Here is a 22326-nt window from a genome sequence, read left to right as displayed (position 1 = left end):
GCCAGTGTGGACATCACAAGAGAACCCTTAAAGGGGAATCTGGGACTGGGGTGCACCTGTTCTTAAACTGCAAGATAAGGACAAGGCTGGCATAGCCTGGAGGAGCATGTTTGAGTGGATGAAAGTCTGGTGGTGTTAGGGAGCTAACACCCAGCTGCCACAGGCAAGACACGCTCTTTTGTTGGAGGTGAGGGGGTAACTTAGTGACCCTCAGTTCTGGGTACTACAAGAAGCGTGTCACATGCCTTACTTAGGTCTGGTCTACACTACATGGTGAGTTCGACACAAACAGTTTATATCAACCTAGCTGTGGACACTTCCCTTAAATTTGGCTCCTGCTGACATAAGTGCCTCTCGATGCTGAAACACCACCTCCCCACTGGTGTAGAGTTACGGTTGATAAAATTAGGTGAACACAATGTCAGTGTAGACACTGCATTGCTTATGTTGACTGGTACTGGCCTTCAGGAGCTGTCCCACACTGCTCCACGTTCACAGTACAATCAATACAAGCACTTCTGACAAGGATGCGCACTGTTGACACAAGGAAACAAGTGCACGCGCGCACACAAGCGAGTTAATAACTGCAGTGGCTGTATGCTCAGCGAGGTAGGTTGAGATTTTGTAGAGTAGACCTGACCTTATTTTTTCCTTTAGTAATAAATATGCATAGTTGTATGAATCGTGTTTGTTTTTCATCATGGTGTCTCCTTAGGCATGGTAAGAACCTAATGTGACTTAAAATAGTGTCACATCCCTAGATTTGCTTGGGCAGACTATTAAGATTTGATCTATAAATGTTTGTTTTCCTAGATTATAGGTTTTTAGTAATTTTGGGGATAAAATTACTTGGCACTTTATACCTTAAAAACACCCTTTTGTTCCCCACAGGCTGGAGAAGGAAGAGTCATGGTTTGACCAACTCTCATATTCATTAAGTGTTGGGATTGACCTGTGGAAATGCCCACTCTTGAAAGAGGAGCCCCAGCTGCAGCAATTCTGCAGTGATGGGAAGGGAAAATAATCCTTTCAGGTTTTCCTTAGTTACACAGAGCGGGGAAAGAAAAGAAGCACGGTTCTGTATAAAAGCAGCATTAATTTTTTTAATTTTCACTTTAAAAAAAGTTGCTAGCTGTTCTTTAATCACTGCCCCATGATGAATAAAATGAAAGGGTGTTTAAATACAGCAGGCTAATGCTTGTGAACGGTGGTGTTAGTAAAATATTTACGGTTTCTATACAGGGTCTTGGTCTAATGTGGGTAGGGAGAATGATTGAGGGTTTCTTCTTCATACTCCCTCTTCTTCAAATACAAATTTTAAATTGTTCGGTCTTGGATTGTTTTGAATTTACTTAATGTTTTTGATTCCAAGGCTTCAGTCTTGATGTGGACACACTTTTTTTGCTTGTTTGGATTTATTTTAACAGATAATATTGAATTGGCTGGGCTGCATAATGAATTCATGTATAACTTAGTATTGTAATTCTGCACAGTAGAAATAACTTTGCGGCTCTGACATAAAGTTAAGGGGCTTATTTGTGGGGAAAAAATGAGCTAGTTGGGTTTCTCTGCTAATCTCTGTAGGGAGGATTGGGGGGAGGGATAGCTCAGTGTTTTGAGCATTGGCCTGCTAAACCCAGGGTTGTGAGTTCAATCCTTGGGGGGTGGGGGGGCATTTAGGGATCTTGGGCAAAAATTGGGGATTGGCCCTACTTTGAGCAGGGGGTTGGACTAGATAACCTCCTGAGGTCCTTTTGAATCCTAATATTCTATGATTTAAACCTAAAATACTATGGAGTGAGGATTAAGTGCATAAGTACTCCAGTGTGCTATTCTTAGGTTTATGGTGTTTTAAACTAAGTTGTTCAAGTAACTAATGTGTTAATGCTGTTTGGGGGAAAAAAGCTGTGAATGAAAACTTCAGGGACTTGGTAAAATTTCATTAAAATGCACTTTAAATATGGTAAAACTTGTTTTAAAAGAGCAGCACCATATTTTTGAAAAGTGAACAAGCCATGTTTGCTTTTGTAACAGAGTACATAGGCATTAGTTTTGTGAAAAATTTAATTCAAATTCTTTAAAATTGAAAAATTTACAATTTGGCTTGTAAATTAATATTTAAATTTTAAAAGTTGGAGTGCTTGTTAGAGAGCAATCCAAGTATAAAGAGTGTGTGTATTGTAAGTGGTATTTTTCATAATGAGGTAACGGGTGACCTTATTACTTACAAGTGGCAGAGTAAAGGGTACTCCCTATAGAGTACAAATAAAATTCAAATTCTCAACGAGTTGTCTCAGTTCAGGGCAACTGTACCTGTATTTCCCCGCTTCGTGGTCCAGAAAGGGTACCCACCTTAGGCGCTCTGTTCCTCAGCAGTCACCTCTTTTGCATAGAAAAGCACATCTCTCTCCTTCCTGATCAGAGGTTTTCTAGGCTGCCTGATTCCCTCCTTACATTGTGAGAACCCCAACAGTCTCACTGCAAAGGCAGGCCTGCCATGCTTTCTCTCCAGAGGCTATAAACTGCATAATTGTGCACAGTTATAAGGTACCACCCAGCTTTTCCTAAACAAGCACATTTATTGTTTAGGTGAAAGCATTACAGATGTTGCCTTGTCATCTTCCATTTTTTTCTCCCATTACAACTCCCCTTACCACTACCTATGTGTAAATCTCATGTAAAAAGTATGTACTTACGTTAGATTGTTCTTTAGAACAAATACTGTCCAGATTCTGATATTTCTGTTAGAGCTACATTACAAATGCTACCTTCTATCTACTGTCCTTTGCTTGAACAGTGGAATCCCTAGCTTTTTTCATGTATTGATAATTTACTATATTGAAGATATCTTTTAAAGGAAGACAGAGTTGCCTTTCCGTATTGGTCAAATAATCCTAAAAGCATGGTTCTAGATTGAGAAATATATGTTATCTCTGTTTGCAGGATTATTGTTTTATAAATTATTTGTTCTCATACTTCCATGAGTAGGAAAAGAAAATAATAGTGTGTATATTTGAGCAATTGGGTGCTTGATGTAAGATATATTAAGCAGTAGTTTTTACCTTCACTCATAAAGCTTCATTTTAACAGTATTGTCAAAGAAATCTGTCCCCCACTCTTCTTCTTCTTTATTTTATTAGGAGAAAGGGTCTTTATTGTGGCAAACTTTAAGTATGACCTATTTCTGATTCCAAACAGTATTAAACTTACCACTTTTTATTCCTTATACTTAAACTTTATTTCAATTTTTTTTCTTTTTTTTTTCCTGAGGACAAACATTTTGGAATACGTTGGTTTAGGAGATGATAATTAACAGAGCAATTTAGGCCTTGTGTACACTGAGTTTTGCTGGTATAGCTATGCTGGCAAAATCCTCCAAGTGTAGACTCAACTTTTTCTGGCAAAAATGTGCTTTTGCTGGTATAGGTTATACTGATTTGGTGGGCAAAATAGGATATACTAGCAAAAGTACTTTTATGCCAGTATAACGGGAGTTAGTACACGAGAACTTTTGCTGACATAAATATCTCAAAAATCACAACGCAAACCAACATTGCTGTGTTGGCAAAAACTTATAGTGTAGACTTGGCCTTAGTTATGTCAAACTCCAGAATAAAAAGCAATAAATGTTCTTTTTATTGAAAGCCATCATTAATAAAATTGAGTTTATATTTTGAATCTATTGAAAGCCTAATTACTTCATGCAGGATTATCTAACTATAAGTTTTTAAGACCAGGGCATCATAATATCTATCAAAGTATAATTTGAGCCTTTTGGAAGCAGTTATATTGAATATTTGGAAGCAGAAACTTGATATCCAAATACTTGCTGCTTCTACTAAATAGTACAAGAATGTGGTGAGTCTAGGTAATCCTGCCTTAGTGCAGGGGAATGGATTAGTTGTTCTCCATGTCCCTTCCAGCCCTGTATTTCTGTGATTCCAAGTCCTGCAGACAGAGCAGTGCACTGTGATAAAAGAAAAACCTGATTTTTAGTACTGTCATTGTTTTTTTCATGATTAAAATAAGTGTCCGGATATTAAATATTAGTGGGTTGGTAGTGACAACTGTGTTAAGGTTATCTAATGCTTCCCATTATAACACCTTATTTTTAATATTTTGCAATAGGTTATAATGAACCCAACTGGGTTAAGAGCTTAGTTGTGCCAGACACTGTACAACTATATAAGGTGACACAATATCTGCCCTGAAGAGCTTACAATCTTAAAAGACCATTAGAGAACTCTGTTTGCTAGTAATTTCCCTTGAAATAACTTTCTAGAGGAGCAAAAGTACACTGTGAGCCACATAGGAGCTTGCTGGAAATTCAAGTGTGGTTGTAAACTCCTAAAATAATTCAGGGAATTTTAATGCTAAACTATTGTGATTCTATGGGTTATTGTTGTTCGTAACTAAGAGAGTGCTACAGCATAGGTGGTTTAATTGTGAGCTTTCTTTAGTTGTAGTATTACATGAAAGAAGATTCTGCTACTGAAAACATACTGCAGAAAATCTGGGCCTTTGTTTTAATATAGCTCAGTATTGGAAAATATTGTCTAGTTACAATGTGTAATTTGAGCTAATGACAGAAGGTTAAAGTTATATTAAGGCAGTCAGGAGAACACATTTAGCAGTGTGAATATATCTATTGCTTTGTTATCCACTGATTTTGTAGTTCTGGCAAAATTAGTTTACAAACAGATGCTATATATACCATGCTCATCACTGTACTGTCTGAATGCCTTCCAGTAGTGCATTAAGCAACATGACTACACATGTTCTCTCATCCTCTCCCTAGATGGAGAAGCATGTGTAGTGGAGTGTCTTGTTTGGCAGTGTTATGTTTTTGGTTGTGCACCTTTTAAAAAAAACAGAGTGGTCATAGTGGGTCAGACCAATGGTCCATCTAGCCCAGTATCCTATTTTCTGACAGTGGCTGGTGCCAGATGCTTCAGAGGAAATTAACAGAATAGTGTACTGTCAAGGTTCCTTCCCCACTCTGAACTCTAGGGTACAGATGTGGGGACCTGCATGAAAAACCCCCTAAGCTTATTTTTACCAGCTTGGGTTAAAACTTCCCCAAGGTACAAACTATTTTACCTTTTGCCCTTGGACCTGAGTCAGCAGTGTGCCTTTGTTGCCAAGAAGGCCAATGGCATTTTGGGATGTATAAGCAGGGGCACAGCGAGCAGATCGAGGGACGTGATCGTTCCCCTCTATTCGACATTGGTGAGGCCTCATCTGGAGTACTGTGTCCAGTTTTGGGCCCCACACTTCAAGAAGGATGTGGATAAATTGGAGAGAGTCCAGCGAAGGGCAACAAAAATGATTAGGGGACTGGAACACATGAGTTATGAGGAGAGGCTGAGGGAGCTGGGATTGTTTAGCCTGCAGAAGAGAAGAATGAGGGGGGATTTGATAGCTGCTTTCAACTACCTGAAAGGGGGTTCCAAAGAGGATGGCTCTAGGCTGTTCTCAATGGTAGCAGATGACAGAACGAGGAGTAATGGTCTCAAGTTGCAGTGGGGGAGGTTTAGATTGGATATTAGGAAAAACTTTTTCACTAAGAGGGTGGTGAAACACTGGAATGCGTTACCTGGGGAGGTGGTAGAATCTCCTTCCTTAGAGGTTTTTAAGGTCAGGCTTGACAAAGCCCTGGCTGGGATGATTTAACTGGGAATTGGTCCTGCTTCGAGCAGGGGGTTGGACTAGATGACCTTCTGGGGTCCCTTCCAACCCTGATATTCTATGATTCTATGATTCTATGATGGAAACAAATAGTTACAACACAAAACAATTCCACATAAACTAGGCACTATACCAGGGGTAGTCAAACTTTTTAGCCTGAGGACCACATCAGGGTATAAAAATTGTATGGCGGGCCATGAATGCTCATGAAATTGGGGTTGGGGTGCGGGAGGGGGTTCTGGGCCTTGGCAGGGGTACAGGGAGGTGAGGGCTCCAACTGGGGGTGCAGGCTCTGGGGTGGGGCTGAAGATGAGGGGTTTGGGTGCAGAAGAGTGCTCCAGGCTGAGACCAAGAGATTCGGGGGCGGGGGGGATGGCTCAGGGGTGCAGGCTCAGGGAGACGCTTACCTCAAGCAGCTCCCAGAAGCACCGGCATGTCCCCCCTCCTGCTCCTACGCATGGCCAATGGGAGCTGTGGGGCCAGCGTGTGGAGTGGAGACCCCTGCTGCCCCTGTTCATAGGAGCGGGGGGGGGGACATGCCGCTGCTTCTGGGAGCCGGGCAGAGTGGCCCATGACCCTGCTCCCTGGTTGGAGCGCCAAAGCAGAGCAAGCCCCATACCCCGCTGCCAAGCGGGAGCTCAACGGCCGGATTAAAACGGCTGGTGGGCTGGATGTGGCCTACAAGCCGTAGTTTGTCCACCCCTACCCTACACTAATAGTTACTTTTCCTGTCAAATAAAGTAGGTTTTTCCCTCAAAGTTCAGTCTGTTGCAGAACTGTATGGCTTGACAGGAACCAGGATCTAAACTTTCATGAAACACCCCAACTCAATAAGATGTCTCCTCAGTGAATGGATGTAGAGTATCTTTCTCCACTCTAATATACTGAATCAGTCTTTTGTCTTTATTTGCAGACAGGGCGACCCCATGTGTGTCACAATCTTCCTTTTTACCTCAAAGCGATTTCAATTGGTTGAAGTTATCTTTGACAGTTTTCCATGGACTGTTCTGGGGTGGAGCTAAGGTAGACAATTTAACTTTGCATTAAATCACTCCCACTTCAATAGGCCATCACCAAGGCATATGATTCCTTGGTGACAAACTTTTAGTCCAAAACCATAAGGCATACTTTTCTATATAGTTACATTATTCCATAAATATTACCCATACACACATCTGACAATTATTATGAGTAGTGGTAAGTTACAAGTTTTCAGTAGACCTCACATGCTACCGTTCCTGGATAAACATCAAGAAAGTGGTGTATTAGATGTAGTGAGTTTGTCAGATCTAAGACAGGGGCTGCTTGTAGAGAACAATGATCCCATTACCTGTTGGCACCAATGGGCCTCAGAGTCATAGTATGGCTCCGTAATTAAGGACTTGTCTACACATGGAGTTATTCAGCAACAGTTGTTCCTGATTATTTCTGTTTTGCTTAACCCATGAAAACATGTTAAACAAAACAGGAACAAGGCACTCTTATTCTGGAATGTGAGCGCGCTCACACATGGTTGCTATTCAGTAGCAGATGTTCCTGAATAATTCCTTGTTCACTGTACAGCTAAATAAGAAGTGACTATGTGCAACAGATTACCTTCCTTGCAAAATTGTTCTAAAAGTGCAATTATTAAAAATGTACTGTGCGGTCTTATTTTCAAAGTCTCCTAACTCTTCCAAATCGAAATCAATTTAAATCAGAACATCCAAAAGCATTTTTCAGTGAGCATTACCAACCTCCAAATTTCTATCCCCAGCTTTGTCTACTGTAAGAAAAAAAATATTCCAAGAATTCTAGCAAGCAGAAAGTTCTTATTCATATGCTCAAAAACAGCTATATCATTTTGGTTCAAACTTTCCAAAACAATTAACCTTTAGTCAGTCACCAGGCCCTGAAAATTTCACCCTAAGAAGTGAATTTTTTAGAAAGTTATGAGTGACAAAAAACACCAGGTAGAAGTTCTGAAAACAGCTTATAGCATAAAGGAAACAATAAGCAGCTCCTAAAGTAACAAATGCACTAATAAGTGGTATAATGCTGTACATTCAAATTATAAAAAGCTGAATATTAGTGCCTTAGTTTGGTACTCTGATATAATCAACTGCTCCAGCTTTGTTTCAAATAAATGAAAATCAAGAGCTTGCCATTTTGCAGTTTAGTTTCGTGCATCAACTATGCAAAGCAGCATCTTAATCCATCTTTACAGTAAAAGGTTTTCCTAGGAGAACACTATGCACTACACATTCATATTCCTGATTCTCTCATTCTTCTCAGACCTAGCCAGCTACTTCATTACTAAAATGCATATACCAACACCGCAGAAAACATTTTTCTGGTTCTTTGACAGAAAGAACTAAAAAAAAAAGCTAAGTAATTTGCTATGCCAGAGGAACTTTTAATTTTGTTTAAATTAAACAGTTACTGCAGAACATATCACTTTGCACTAGTATTCATTAGCTATAACCAATCATGAATATATGCTAAATTTATGGTGAATAGCAGAGATGCTTTTTAAATTGATAGAACCACACATTAAATATTAAACAAGCCTGTAGGGATCCCACCACTGCAAATTAGGTTGGCAGACAATCATGTATTTGCTGTAGCAGGTCCCAGGATATGGAACTTGTTTCCCCTTGACATCTATCCCTAGAAAGGAATGCTGGTCTTGTAGCTAAAGCACAGAAATGTGACTGTGGTTATCTATGTTCAGTTCATAGCTCCGCCACAGACTTCCTGTTGGATATTGGACAGGTCACTTCATCTGTTGGTGCCTTTGTTCCCCATCTGTAAAACTGGAATGATAGTTTATGTGCTTTCTTTTGTTCTTAAAACAGAGATGTTGTAAGGATGAATTGATTCATGTCTGAGAGCCAAATTTTAAAGGTATTTAACCACCTACTTCCCATTGAAATCAACAGGAGTTATATGCCTAAATTCTATTAAAAATCTGGCACTAAAATAGTATCATGAAGCAATAAATAGATGAGACAATCCCTTTTGTTTTAAAAATATCAAAATGTTCCCAAAATATTTTTATTATGAACTTTTTTATGGATTTTAATGTTTCCCAACTCCCCTTTTTATGTTCATTTTTTCCTCTTTCTGTTTGGTACTTCAGATATAAAGTAATTTGCTATAAAGACAAAATGAACCAAAGAGAAATCACTGTTGGTAGACATGCTGGGAGTTAACTGCTCTGTTCAGTCCATATCCAATTACTTGTCAAAGGATGAAAGGTGACATGAAAAAAAAGATTTACAGATGTTATTTGTTTTTTTAATTGCATATGTAAGTGGACTAGGCTATATTTCTTTACTTTGTTTAAATAAATTTATCATTGAAACAGCATATCAAGCGTTACCTAAGAGTTCAAGAGAATTCATTTGTCCATTGGGCACATAAATATTGTCTTTATTTGCTATCCTTTCTATATGACTTTTTCAAACCACTAAACAGAGTGACTCCATTTGGAGCAAAGCAGCTGCTCTCTTTGCTGGAGAGCTGCCAAAGAGTCGTTCTTAAAACAATTCTTGATGTCAAATTATTTCGTTCAATTCCCCTAGTTCTCCTACATCTCAAACAGAGAAGCAACAATTGCAATAAGAAAAAAACGATTTAATTTATGGGGAGCCAAGAACTTGTCTTTGAAAAAAAGTGTGTTATTTTTAAAAAACCATATACCTAGCAAAAGGAGAGTAACAGTAGTTGTCCCCTTTTGTTTTCCTATTGGGCCTTGTTTATATTTTCCTTTTTCCACTCCAAAAAATCCTACCAATGTTAAATCAGATTAATTCTACAACTGACATCAAATGTGCTGACAACACACTGGCAATCACTGGTGTTTTAACCACTGTTTAATGACAAAGGTACCAATCAGAGAGAAAGTGGGTGAGGTAGAATCTTTTACTGGACCAACTTTTGTTGATGAAAGAGACAAAACCTAAAAAGAGCAGCTCTAGGTAGCTTGAAAGTTTGTCTCTTTCATCAACAAAAGTTGATCCAATAAAAAAGATACTTCCTCACCCATCTTTCATCTCTAATATCCTGGGACCAACCCGGCAAACAAACTCCACTGAAATGTAATTTGAAATACCAAAAGAAAAAGGAAGGAAATTCAGAGAAGTGCATCCAACCTCCAATACTTCCAGCAAGTATAAGTTCTTAGTTAAACCTTGTTGAGTTGTGATCTATTATGTGCAGCTGCTTAAGGTTTGATGTGTCAAACTTAATGATGGCATCATTGCCCCATTGCCTTAGAAGGCTATTCAACAAACTATTAGATTCTGCTTGTCAACAGATGTTCCCAATATATTCAGTCTAGGAATATATGTTTTCTTAACTGCATCTATTACTCAGTTTCAGTCATGTCATCTAAAAGACATTCTCCCTCTATTAAGACTTGCATACAGCTATAAAAATCCTTAGTAATGGTTTGATCAACACACAAATTTACTTTTTAATCCTCCCTCATATATCAATCCCTTTATGTTTGTATGTATGCATAATTTGTACAGAGAAAGAAAACACTGCAGCATAAGGCAGTCGATCCTATTTGCAGATGGAAAATGTTTTAAGATATTTCATTGTAATGTTACACATTACAATGTTACACTATGAAGCGTAGACTACAAAACAGAAGCTAAGAAATGGTACATCAATTTGATTACATTAATTTCAGTTATCTTTTGCTTGTGCAAAATTTTATTCTTCTAATATGTTAAGAGTTAATGACAGTTTGCAATCAACTATTGTTCTTCACCTGTATTCCTTAATTTCTTTTTTAAAATATTTTATTTTATTTTAGAGGAAAACAAAATAACTTGTTCTTGTTTTTCCCCCTCAAATGTGCTCACCGTAACTGAATATGGTGCGTCTTTGCCTGGCTGTCCCGAAATAAAGGGAATGGGGCTCCTTTAAGGGGCCCTACTGCATTTGAGATATGAGGAAGAGAAGAGAGGGAGGACAGACCAAGTGGGTGCACTGAGTCACCATGGACACCGGTGAGTGGAGGGGAATTATATTTATACACCAGCCAACCAGGAGGAACCTTCTCATCAATCACTAATCAGCAAAGTGATTCCTGTAGAGGCAGGGTGGCTGGCTAGGCTCTCTTCCCACTGCAGAGCAAGAAGGTGTGATTGTGGGGCAATCCAGTGTGGCAGCTAGTATGAGTGCTTCCAGCAAGTAAGCAGGACCGGAGGGCTACCTACAATTTCTCCACTAGAGAGTTGCGAGTGTAGCCCTTAGTTAGATACAGGCAGGTATCTCTATTCACTATTAATAAACTGGTAGGATTGCAGAAATGGGCTAGGAGGACCAGGGCATCCAGGAAGATTACTTTTCATGAACTACAAAGCATGGACACCTTCAATTTCACACCCCAGGCAGTGGCCTTGGTATTTTACACTTGGCAGTCAGCTGCCTCCCTAATCAAAACCAGACCATATATACACTGATGGAAAATTAAGACATGAAGGTTTTTCATTGGGTTGGACAATTCCTTAGTCAGTGCAACAGTATTGTCTTGAAGGGGAACATGAGATACCAGAGTCCAGCTGAACATTGTTAAGGGGTGCTTACTGGATCAGGAAAGGGATGGAACATAAACCCTATGAGAGGTCTTTCCCATCCTAGTGGAAGTGACTACTTGCAAGAATTTAAGTCAGGCACGAGAGAGGCAATTCAGGCAGAGGTCCTTGTTGATAACAGCCACTTCAAGTCACTCAGAATATGGGATCGGCAGAATTTGAGAATTAGTGCCAGTGCAGTGGCCATTCAGGTGCTTCTAGATCTCTGGAAGGTTGGTTCTTAATTTACAATTCTGTCTTAATGCAAAGCAACTAGCACTTTGAACATTCTATATATTGGGGATGTGGAAGAATTTAGTTCTCTGTTAGGGCTAATAAGGGTTCAGCAAGAAAGGATTTAGATAGGGCTTTGGAATTCAGGGATCTGCAAGAGAGATCTAACTTATCTGACACGGACTCTCAGAGTCTCAAAAATCACCTAAGGGACATCAAGGTGAGTCATAACACTACAAAAGCATGGGGGAGGCTGGGATTTGCCCAGTCAAAGTATGACAGACTTGCTTAGTGTAGGTGCCACTTTCTTCACAGGGAAGGGAGTTACCTCATGAAAGGAAACTTCAGTTCATGGCAATGTCCAAGAGCATGTATTGTTTGGATTCCCCTGGTGATATGGCATCCCATTAATTCAAGATTGCATTAGTTACATCCACAGAACAGCTCAGAATAGCAGCCTGACAGTTATTCTGATCAGTGGTGGCATCCAATTACATAAAAGGAAGCCCCTGTTGGGAAGGATAGTTTAGGGCTGGGATGATTTAGTTGGGGATTGGTCCTGCTTTGAGCAGGGGATTGGACTAGATGACCTCCTGAGGTCTCTTCCAACCCTGATATTCTATGAGGGGTATGTGCTAAACTCTTCATGTTTATCCCTTCCTTCAGGATCATGTGAACAGGTCACAGGAGTTGGTGACTGGCCATGCCAGCAAAATATTGTGCATCTGGCCAACAGGTAGGGTGGCCAGTTCCCCTTGGAAGCTCATTGCTGGATATCAGCAATGAGGCATCCCTGAGTCACTTTGAACAGAGGGGTGCTCTACAGGGAGCAAGTTAACAGGTCACAGTTAAGGCTAAGATTTTGTCATGGGTATTTTTAGTAAAAGTCATGGACATGTCACAGGCAATAAACAAAAATTCACGGAAGCAGTGACTTGTCTGACTTTTGCTGCTGCAGCTTCATGGTTTCCCCCACCACCTTGGTAGCTGGAAGCACAGCAGGGCCCCCCTCCACCAACGGCAGCTGGGAACTGCAGGGTGACCATATTTCTCAAAGAGAAAATGGGACACCCCGAGCCACTCACCCGAGAGGTCCCCCTCCCCACGAGGCTGTCGCCCGTCACTGGAACCCTGAGGAGGGCCCCCTCAGGAGACTGTCACCCGTACCTGGAACACTGCCAGGGCCCCGCTGGCTGCCAGCTCCCGAGTCCCGCAGTCCCTGGAGCTGAAGCAGAGAATGTCACGGAGGTCTCTGAAAGTCACGGATTCCATGACTTCCATGACCTCCGTGACATAAATGTAGCCTTAGTCATAGTCAACGTTTGAGCCTACTGGCATTGAACCAAAACATCCAAGCAACCAGTTTCCCAGAGATTCACAGCTGGGTTTCAGGGACTAGGTGAATCTGAGTTGGCGTGGCAAAAGGTGCATGTTCTGGGACCAGCTAATGCCCTTTTTATACTCTAGCAGCCAGAAAAAAAGCCATGAGGAAGTATTATAGTACACCTGGGTAAAAACTATTTAGATTTTGTTATTGGGTTTATTAAATCATCAGGGCACAGAGAGATTTAAATGAGATCTAGGACCTTTTCCTGGGAGTGACTGAAATGCTGCAGTAGAGGGAATGCTGGGTTGATGCCAGGCCTCCATGGGTTGACAAGGCCAGAAGATGTGTGAAACATCTGAAATTCAGAGGATTGGTGAATTTGGTGGATTACACAGCAAAATAAAAATAAAAGAATAAAATAAAATAAAACCTGGTGCCAGAGTTATCCAGGGACAATGGGATACACCTCTTCAACCAGAGAGCAGATATTTTTAGCTGACATTAGGAAGGGAACTATTAACTATCCAGGAACTCAAATGGGGGTTGAGGGGATGAAGCAAAACTAATTGCTGATGCCTCTCTGTGTCCAGTACAGTAATTGTTAAAGAAGGGAGACAGTTCTCTGATTAACAGGAGTTGGAAATGGATTTAGCTGAAGGCATTCCATAAGGAAGCTGGGAAAAGGGGATTGAATCTCCTGTCACCAGGTATAATGTGGTGATCACACCCATTTTTTAGCCCATTCCTGAACCCTAATACAAGGAGAGGGGAGCAGGGTCTCTATAATGGACTGGGACCAGGGTGGGAAGGGCTCTCAGCAGCCCTCCCAAATAGGTGAAAACAATTCAGGAAGAAATGGTGACCTGTATTGTTCAATTTATTGCTGAGTATTCCCAGATATGTTAAGCATATAAAGTTACAGCCTAATTAACACATCCATTGCATCTCACCTTTCTTCTGTGCTCCTGGGACAAAGTTTTCACTCAATCCCCTCTAGAACTTGTTTAATACATTTCAAAGCATTAATATCACATCACATCTTCACTATCATACAGAAAAATGTAATTTACATTTTAAAAAATCCTACCTTGATCAGAGAGAAAATCCAGCATGGTTTGGAGAAGGAAGGACAAGTGTCGGACAGAAAGAGCAGGGTTTCCCATTCTTCTTGAAGCATACACTAACTCATGAAGCAAACGCATTTGCACTGCAGCCCATCCTTTATGAGTTCCTATAAAATAAACAGGAAATCACTTGTTACATTTTTAATAAAACCTAAAAGTAGCTTTAAAATATTATTAAATTTGGTTCTTCTACGGACCCTAAATAAGCAATTTATTGGTGTTTATATAAAAGCTGAAGATTAAAAAACACCCCAGATTTTAACTTTAAAAAAGTGCTAGGTATAATGGAGGAGTGTGGTTTTGTTTTTTTCTTTGTACCAGAACAAACTTACATGTCAAATATTTAAAAAATTAAAATTTCATTTCATACCCTCTTCCAAATTGCAAAGATAAATGTACTGTGTAGTGGAAGAGGAAGTTACTTGTCTTGTAATAACTGGACTTTCTTCAAGATGTGTAGTCCCTATCTGTATCGCACTGTTGGTGTGCACATCCGCTCATGTGACTAGAGTTGGAGAATTCTTGCAAGTAGTTTCCGTCAGTCTGCACACGTACCCTTGCCCTCCCTTGTGTTTCCAACTGAGGGCATAAAGGGCAGACTAAATGCCTCTCCAGTTCCTTCTCTGCCACAAATCTAATAAAGATTCAAAGCAGAGGGGAAGGAGAATGCATAGTGGAATACAGATAGTGACCACATATCTCAAAGACTCTCCAGCTACCACAACGTAAGTAACTTCCTCTTCTTCTGCAAGTGCTGGTCCCTATGTGTATTCCACTATGGGTGAATGATGAGCAGTACTCAAGTAGAAGGAAGGTGCAAGGATGCAGACAGCAGAGCCATTTGGAGGATCACTGTCCCAAAGGATGTGTCAGCGGAGGAGTTCTGCACTAGAGCATACCATCTCGCAAACACGTGGCTGGAACTTCAGGTACTTGCCCTGCAAATGTCAAGTAAAGGCACTTCCAGAAGTGACGCCACTGAAGTTTCTTGTGCTCTTGTAAAATGAGACCTCATCCAATGAAGGAGAGGAAGATTCAACAACTTGTAGTGGAGCAGGATACAACCTGAGGTCCATTTAGAGATCCTCTTGGAAGATATAGCTTGACCTCGCACTCATTCTGCCATAGCAAAAAAATTTACTGATTTTCTCCTTTGCAGGTTGAAGGTAGGAATGTGACAACATTGAGAGAATGAAGTCTCCCCTCCTCCTAGATGTATGCAGTTTTGGAAAAAAACCACAAGTGGATTGGTTGGTTTAATGAAACTCCAAAACTACTTTTGGGGTGAAGTTCAGATGTAGTCATAACATATGTCCCTATGGAATATAGAGTATTCCAGATCTGTCATCATGGGTACCAGCTCACCTACTCTCCTGGCTGAGGTGATGGCCCGCAAGAAATGCAACTTTAAGTGAAAAATGAGACATGGAACATATAGCTATGGTTCAAAGGGAGGCTTAATGAGTGACGAAAGTACAAGTTTTACGTCCCAATGAGGAGCAGGTTTCCTTACTAGTGGGAAGATTCTGATAAGGTCCTTCAAATATCCATTAGTCAATGCATGAGTGAAAATTGAATAACCATCTGATGGTGGATATCACATGATTGCTGCCAGGTAGACTTATATAGAACTGAGGGAAAGCCCAGAAATTCTGAGAGAAAGATGACTGTCCAAAATAAAGGGAATATCTGCTGACTCAGGAGATGTGCTGCTGCTGTGCACAAATAGAAAAATGCTTCCACTCGGCTGAATAGTATTATTTTTCTGCTATTAAAGATGGTTTATAAAGCTTCAGAGCAGGAATGTTCCAGTGTTGATACCCATCAAATACCAAAACATGAGATGAAGTGCTTCAGGGTTTGGATGGTTGATCCTGCCCTTCAAAAAATCAGGAAAGGACTGGATGCTTATTGGAGAACAAGCTGACATTTGTAAGAGATTCAGGAACCAAAACTGTCTGGGCCAACTGAGGGCAATAAGAATGACATGCCTTGTCCTAACAAATTTTCCAAAAGACCTGAAATAGAAGAAGGAAGGAAAGAAAGGCACAGCTCTGCTGCTCTCTCCAGGGGAGAAGGAGAATATCGCCCTGAGAGTATAGTCGTAGAGCTCTTGTGGAACAGTATATGTAGCATTTCTTGTTCATTTGGGAGGTAAATAGGCTCCAATTGGGGAATTCCCCATTGACCAAAGATGTTATTCATTACTGAATTGCACAATTTCCACTCATGATCAATGGTGAAATGCCTGCTGAGGGTGCTACCAACACTGCCTGAAAGTGACCTGCTGACCAGGTGGTTCGATTCTTGATGCACAAACTCCTAATGGCAATCGCTTCTACACACAGAGGATGGATCTCCGGCCTCCTTGTTTGATAGTTAATGTAAAAGAAGGCTGTCATATTGTTTGATATTACAAGGACATGGCTGGATTGAATAAATTGCAGAAAAACCAAGCAAGCTTCTGCCTGAAGTTCCAAAAAGTTTGTGAAACCTGGCCTCTAAGGGAGTCAAAGTGCCCTGAGCCACATGGCTGTCCATGTGTATTCCACAGCATAAAAGAGGAGTCTGTAATGATCATCTTGTCTGGCAAGGAGGGTGGGAAGGGGATACCCACGTATACCCGATGGGGATCTTTCCACCGCATTAGAGAAAACGTTACTCTGGAAGGTATTCATGCTGTGTTTGGTTGGTGAATACATTGGCATCATGCATAAAGGCAACGTAGGTGGAGTCTGGCACACAGGGTAACATAAGCACATGAAGCCATGTGCCTCAAGGAGGGAAAAAGACAAGTTCTGACTGGAGTTTGGGAGTTGTGCATAACCTGATCTATCAGGTAGCTCACAAATCAGAAGCCTGTTCCTTGGTAGGTAAGCTCTCTCTGTGACTGAATCTAGGGTGGTCATTAAGAAGTCTACAGTTTGCATCAGAGTGAGAATAAACTTTCCCAAGTTCCATATTGACATTTAGGGAAGAAAGTAGTTGAAGCATTATTCAGGTCATCTCATAGGCTTCTTGACACATCCTGGCAATGAGAAGCCAAATCATTGAGATGAGGAAGATGGTGAAACCATTGCATCTGCAATGAGCTGCTATTATCACAAAGACCCTGGTAAAGACCTTGGGGGCAGTGACAAAGCTGAATGGGAGAACCCTGTATTGGAAATGGTCAGGAAACACTATGAATCTGAGAAAATGTCTGTGGGCGTGGTGAATATCCAAGTGAAAGTAAGTGTCCTTCATATCAACAGCTGTAAACCAAATGTCTTTTTCCAGGGATGGGATTATTGATACTAGAGTGACCATGCGAAATTTCAGTCTGCGAATGAAGCAGTTGAGATTGCAGAGATTGAGGATAGGTTTCCACCCTCCCTTCTTCTGCAGGACTAGGAAGCACATAGAGTAACAGCCTTTTCCTTGGTGTTGAAGAAATACCCACAGCTCTACTACTCCTTGCTGGAGGATCCCCTCAAGAGAATGATCCTTGAAGAGGGACAGGAATGAGGGTTTTGGAGGAGGGAAACTCAATCACTTAGCTGGATTGGACCATATCTAATACCCACTTGCCCATTATGTCGGCACTCCAGTTGTGGAAATAGTGTACTAAATGACCCCCCAAAGGATACATGCAGATCAGGTAGTTGTTGTATCATTAAATAGTTGTAGCTCTCAAACGCCTGTCAAAAATATCTTCTTGATGTAGATGTGGGAGGTGCAGGGAAACGAGACTTCTGTACTCTTCTTATGAAGGCCACATACAGACCACTTTTAATAAACTGTTGAGTTCCCAGTCTATATTTGGAAGGCTGGCTGCAATACTTCCTTTTTGGGGAAGGAGCCAAGGTTGGCCCTGAAATCCTTCACAAATAAGTTAGGATTCATCTGTCTTTTTATGGACACAGTGGGCTTCATCAAAGGGCAAGCCCTCCAGGGTGTTCTGGACTTTCCTGGGTAATCCCAAAGCATGTGCTGTGAGTCATGGCTACATCACAATGGCCATTGACATCCACTTAGATGTGTCTATTGCTTCAATTGCCTGCTAAATGCCTGACATTTGTTCTACCTCTTTTCTTGTCCTCAGAGTAAATACAGAGCATATGAAGCACCTTGATGCTTTAAGGCAACTAACATCCTCATCAGAAACCAGTCAGACCTATACATCACTGAACAGAAGGATCTAGGCCCAAGGGATATGATAGAGGCCTAGAAAATCTTGATTGGTGTGGAGAAAGTGAATGAGGAAATGTTATTTACTCTTTCACATAACACAAGTACTAGGGGTCACCCAATGAAATTAATAGACAGCAGGTTTAAAAAAAAAAAAAAAGGAAGTGCTTCACCCAATGTACAGTCAATCTGTGGACCTCTTTGCCAGTGGCTGTTGTGAAGGCCAAAACTATAAACAACGTTCAAAAAAAGAACTTGATAAGTTAATGGAGAATAGGTCCATCAACAGCCATTGGCCAGGATGGGCAGGGATGCAACACCATGCTCTGAGCATTCCTAACCTCTGCTTGCCAGAAGCTGGCAGTGGACAGAGGATGGATCACTTGATGATTGCCTGTTCTGTTCATTTCTCTCTGAATCAACTGGCATTGGCCACTGTCGGAAGACAGGATGTTGTGCTAAATGGACGAGGCTAATGTAAAACTTACACCTGTAAGAATAATAAGGTGATAAGTAACAATCAGCATAGATTTATCAACAACAAATTGTGTCAAAACCAAACTGATAACTTTCTTTGACAGGGTAACAAGCCTTGTGGATTGGGGGGAAAGCAACAGATGTGCTATATCTTGACTTTAGTAAAGCTTTTGATATGTCTCGCATGACCTTCTCATAAACAAACTAGGGAACTGCAACCTAGAAGGAACTACTATAAGGTGGTTGCAAAACTGGTTGAAAAACCCTTCCCAGAGAGTAGTTATCAATGGTTCACGGACAAGCTGGAAGGGCATAATGAGTGGGGTCCCGCAGAGATCAGTTCTGGGTCTAGTTCTGTTCAATATCTTCATCAATGGTTTAGATAATGCATAGAGAGTACACTTATAAAGTTTGCAGATAATACCAAGCTGGAAGGGGTTGCAATTACTTTGGAGGACAGGATGAAAATTCAAAAATTATCTGAACAAACTGAAGAAATGGTCTGAAGTAAATAGGATGAAATTCAATAAGGACAAATGCAAAGTACTTCACTTAGGAAGGAACAATCAGTTGCACACATACAAAATGGGAAATGATTGCCCAGGAAGGAGTACTGAGGAAAGGAATCTGGGGGTCATAGTGGACCACAAGCTAAATATGAGTTGACAGTATAACGCTGTTGCAAAAAAAGCGCGAACATCCTTCTGGGACGTATTAGCAGGAGTGTTCTAAGCAAGACATGAGAAGTAATTCTTCTGCTCTATTCCGTGCTGATTAGGCCTCGACTAGAGTATTGTGTTCAGTTTTGGGGACGACATTTCAGGAATGATGTGGACAAATTGGAGAGAGTCCAGAGAAGAGTGACAAAAATGCTTAAAGAGTCTAGAAAACATGACCTATAAAGGAAAATTGAAAAAATTGGGTTTGTTTAGTCGGGAAAAGAGAAGACAGAGTGGACTAACAGTTATCAAGTTTGTAAGAGGTGGTTACAAGAAGGAGGAAGAAAAATTGTTTTTCTTAACTTCTGAGGCTAGGACAAGAAGCAATGGGCTTAAATTGCAGCAAGGGCGGTTTAGGTTGGACACTAGGAAAAAATTCTTAATAGTCAGGGTTGTTAAACACTAGAATAAATTGCTTAGGGAGGTTGTGGAATCTCCCTCATTGGAGATTTTTAAGAGCAGGTTAGACAAACACCTGTCAGGAATGGTCTAGATAATACTTAATCCTGCCACGAGTGCAGGTGACAGGACCAGATGACCTCTCGAGATCCCTTCCAGTTCTATGATTCTTTATTTAAATGAATCAACATCACATGAAATATTCACAATTGTTCATTTCCAGGATAGAAACAACCGTAATTAAAAGCACTCATAAAATAAGAAGTACGTCCCTCGCTTTTTGTGTTACTGATCTAAATGTAGATCATACATTCTTCAATGTATTTACTTTATTTTATTTCTGAAATGTCTAAAAAAACCATCTGAGATTTAATCTAAATCTGTTATGATGTAGTTTGAACGCATTGTCTCTTGTTCTGTCCTCTGTGGCAAGACAGAACAATTTTTCTCCATCTTTTTGATGGCAGCCTTTCAAGTATTTGAAGACTACTATCATGTCCCACTCAATCGCTTCTTTTCCAAACTAAACATACCCAGTTCTTCAGCCTTTGATCATCTTTGTCACTCTCCTCTGGAGCCTTTCTAGTTTCTCTACATCCTTTCTATATATCAGTGAACAAAATTAGACACAGGACCCTAGCTGAGGCCTAACCAGCACAGAATAGAGCAGTATTATCTTCTCCCATGTCTTGTGCGCTATGCCTCTGTTAATGCAACCCAAAACTGCATTTGCTTTTCTTGCAACAGTATCTCATTGTTGACTCATGTTGAGGCTGAGACCCACCACCGTTCACAGATCCTTCTCAGCAGTGCTATTTGCCAAACTAGTTTTCCCCAGTTCTGTACTTGTGCATTTTGTTTTTCTTCCCAAAGCGTAGCACCTGACATTTGTCTTTGTTGAATTTCATTTTCTTGTACGTAGCTAAGTGCTCTAATTTATCAAGATCACTTTGAATTTTAGCTTTATCCTACAGCGTTTGAAACCCTCCCTAGCTTTGTCTCATCTCCAAATTTGATCAGTATGCTCTCTATTTCTACATTCAGGTAATTAATAAAGGTGTTAAATAACAGAAACCAGAACAAACCCCTGTGGAACCCCACTGGAGACCTCCTTCCCATCTAATATCATTCCATTAATAGTTACTCTTTGTTTATGTATCCACTTATGGTAGTTCTACCGAGCCCACATTTCTCTAACTTACTTATGAGAATGTCATGTGGGACTGTCGAAAGTCTTGCTAAAATCCTGGTATATTATTATGTCCACTACATTCACCCATACACTAAACCAGTTACCTTGTTAAAGAAGGAAATCAAGCTGGTTTGGCATTTGTTCTCAGTAAATCCATGCTGATTGCTAGTGATCACTCCTTCATCCTCCAGGTATTTGCAAACTGAACATTTTATACATTGCTCTAGTAGCTTCCCAGGTATCAAAAACAGGCTGACTGGTCTATAGTTCCCTGGCTCCTCCTTTTTCCTCTTTTTAAAGATTACATTAGCCCTTCTCCAGTCTTCCAGGACCTCTCCCTGTCATCCATGAGTTTGCAAATAATATTGCAAGTGACTCCAAGATTTCTTCAGTTAATTCCTCATTTCTAATACATTTTATTTAAGAGATTTAAGAATAGTTTGACAGGCTACTGTCATTCCTAGATATGATCAGAATTTCATATTTATTGAACAAACAGCAGCAGTCTTAGCAAAGATAAAGATGTTTCTTTCTAGAATTTCTGGCATCAGACTGAAGTGGGTGCAGGAGTTGTTTTCAATGCAACTTAGTTACAGTAATGCAAAAAACAGCAGTCTGAGCCACAGAAACTTACCTTTGCTGAAGTCCTTTGGATCCAGAGACAGACTGTAACCAGGAAGTGTCTCCAAAAGCAGTTTGTAGCAGGCCCGCCAACCCGGCTCTGATATGCTAGGTGCCACACATTGCATTGCTGCTACACGCTTGAAGAACGCAGACTTTCGGTGAAATCCAATGCGTTCATACAATTCAGAGAGAATGCTGTAACGCTGGATTTTTTCTTCTTCAGAAAGCTGAAATGTAAAAAAGGAGAAAAAAGAGCAAAGAACTTTTTATGTTGCTAAAATGTTAAAAACGTAACACAAAAATACCTAGAAAATATATCAAAGACAATGAAGGAGCCAGCATTGTAGACCCCAACGATCGTGCATATTATAAGCAAACAAGCAAATAATCTCTGGTCTTGGCCCCGTTAGCAGGTTTCTACATCTGCTCTAATGCCTGTTTTCTGAATTTTGTACTGAGACTTCACAGACTTGCGTTTTCTAGTTTTTATATTAGCTGCACGTTATGTGACCTATAGTTTAGACCACTGGACTGGGACTCAGGAGACATGGGCTTTATTCCTGGCTCTGCAAGTCATTTGCCCCTCTATGCCTCAGTTTCCCCATCTGTAAAATGGAGATAATGATACTCATCTCCTTTGTAAAGCTTTGAGACCGATGGATGAAAATAATACCTAGCTCTGACATAGTACTTATATTAAAAGATGACATTTTAAGTTGCACTTCAGGAGTAATAGACTATAAGTGAAATTTTTATGTAGCGTTTTGTCATTTCAAAGGAACTCTAAGAAGTTAATGACAAT

The 22326-nt window shown here is 40.5% G+C and overlaps 1 protein-coding gene across 3 annotated transcripts in view; it reads right to left on the bottom strand.

Annotated features, from left to right (window-relative positions):
• The window catches only part of TRAPPC9 (trafficking protein particle complex subunit 9), an 829667-nt gene that overhangs the window by 757986 nt on the left and 49355 nt on the right, over nt 1-22326 (bottom strand). For all 3 annotated transcript variants that reach the window (XM_073330054.1, XM_073330052.1, XM_073330055.1), the window contains exons 8-9: nt 21535-21751; nt 13907-14050 (exon numbers count right to left, since the gene is read on the bottom strand). In XM_073330054.1, coding sequence (XP_073186155.1) covers nt 13907-14050; nt 21535-21751 — 361 coding nt within the window. The remainder of the gene's footprint in view (nt 1-13906; nt 14051-21534; nt 21752-22326) is intronic.

The sequence above is a fragment of the Lepidochelys kempii genome, chromosome 2 (genome assembly GCF_965140265.1).
Source record: "Lepidochelys kempii isolate rLepKem1 chromosome 2, rLepKem1.hap2, whole genome shotgun sequence".
In the NCBI taxonomy this organism is placed as follows: Eukaryota; Metazoa; Chordata; order Testudines; family Cheloniidae; genus Lepidochelys; species Lepidochelys kempii.
This window is presented reverse-complemented; position numbering and strand designations above follow the sequence as displayed.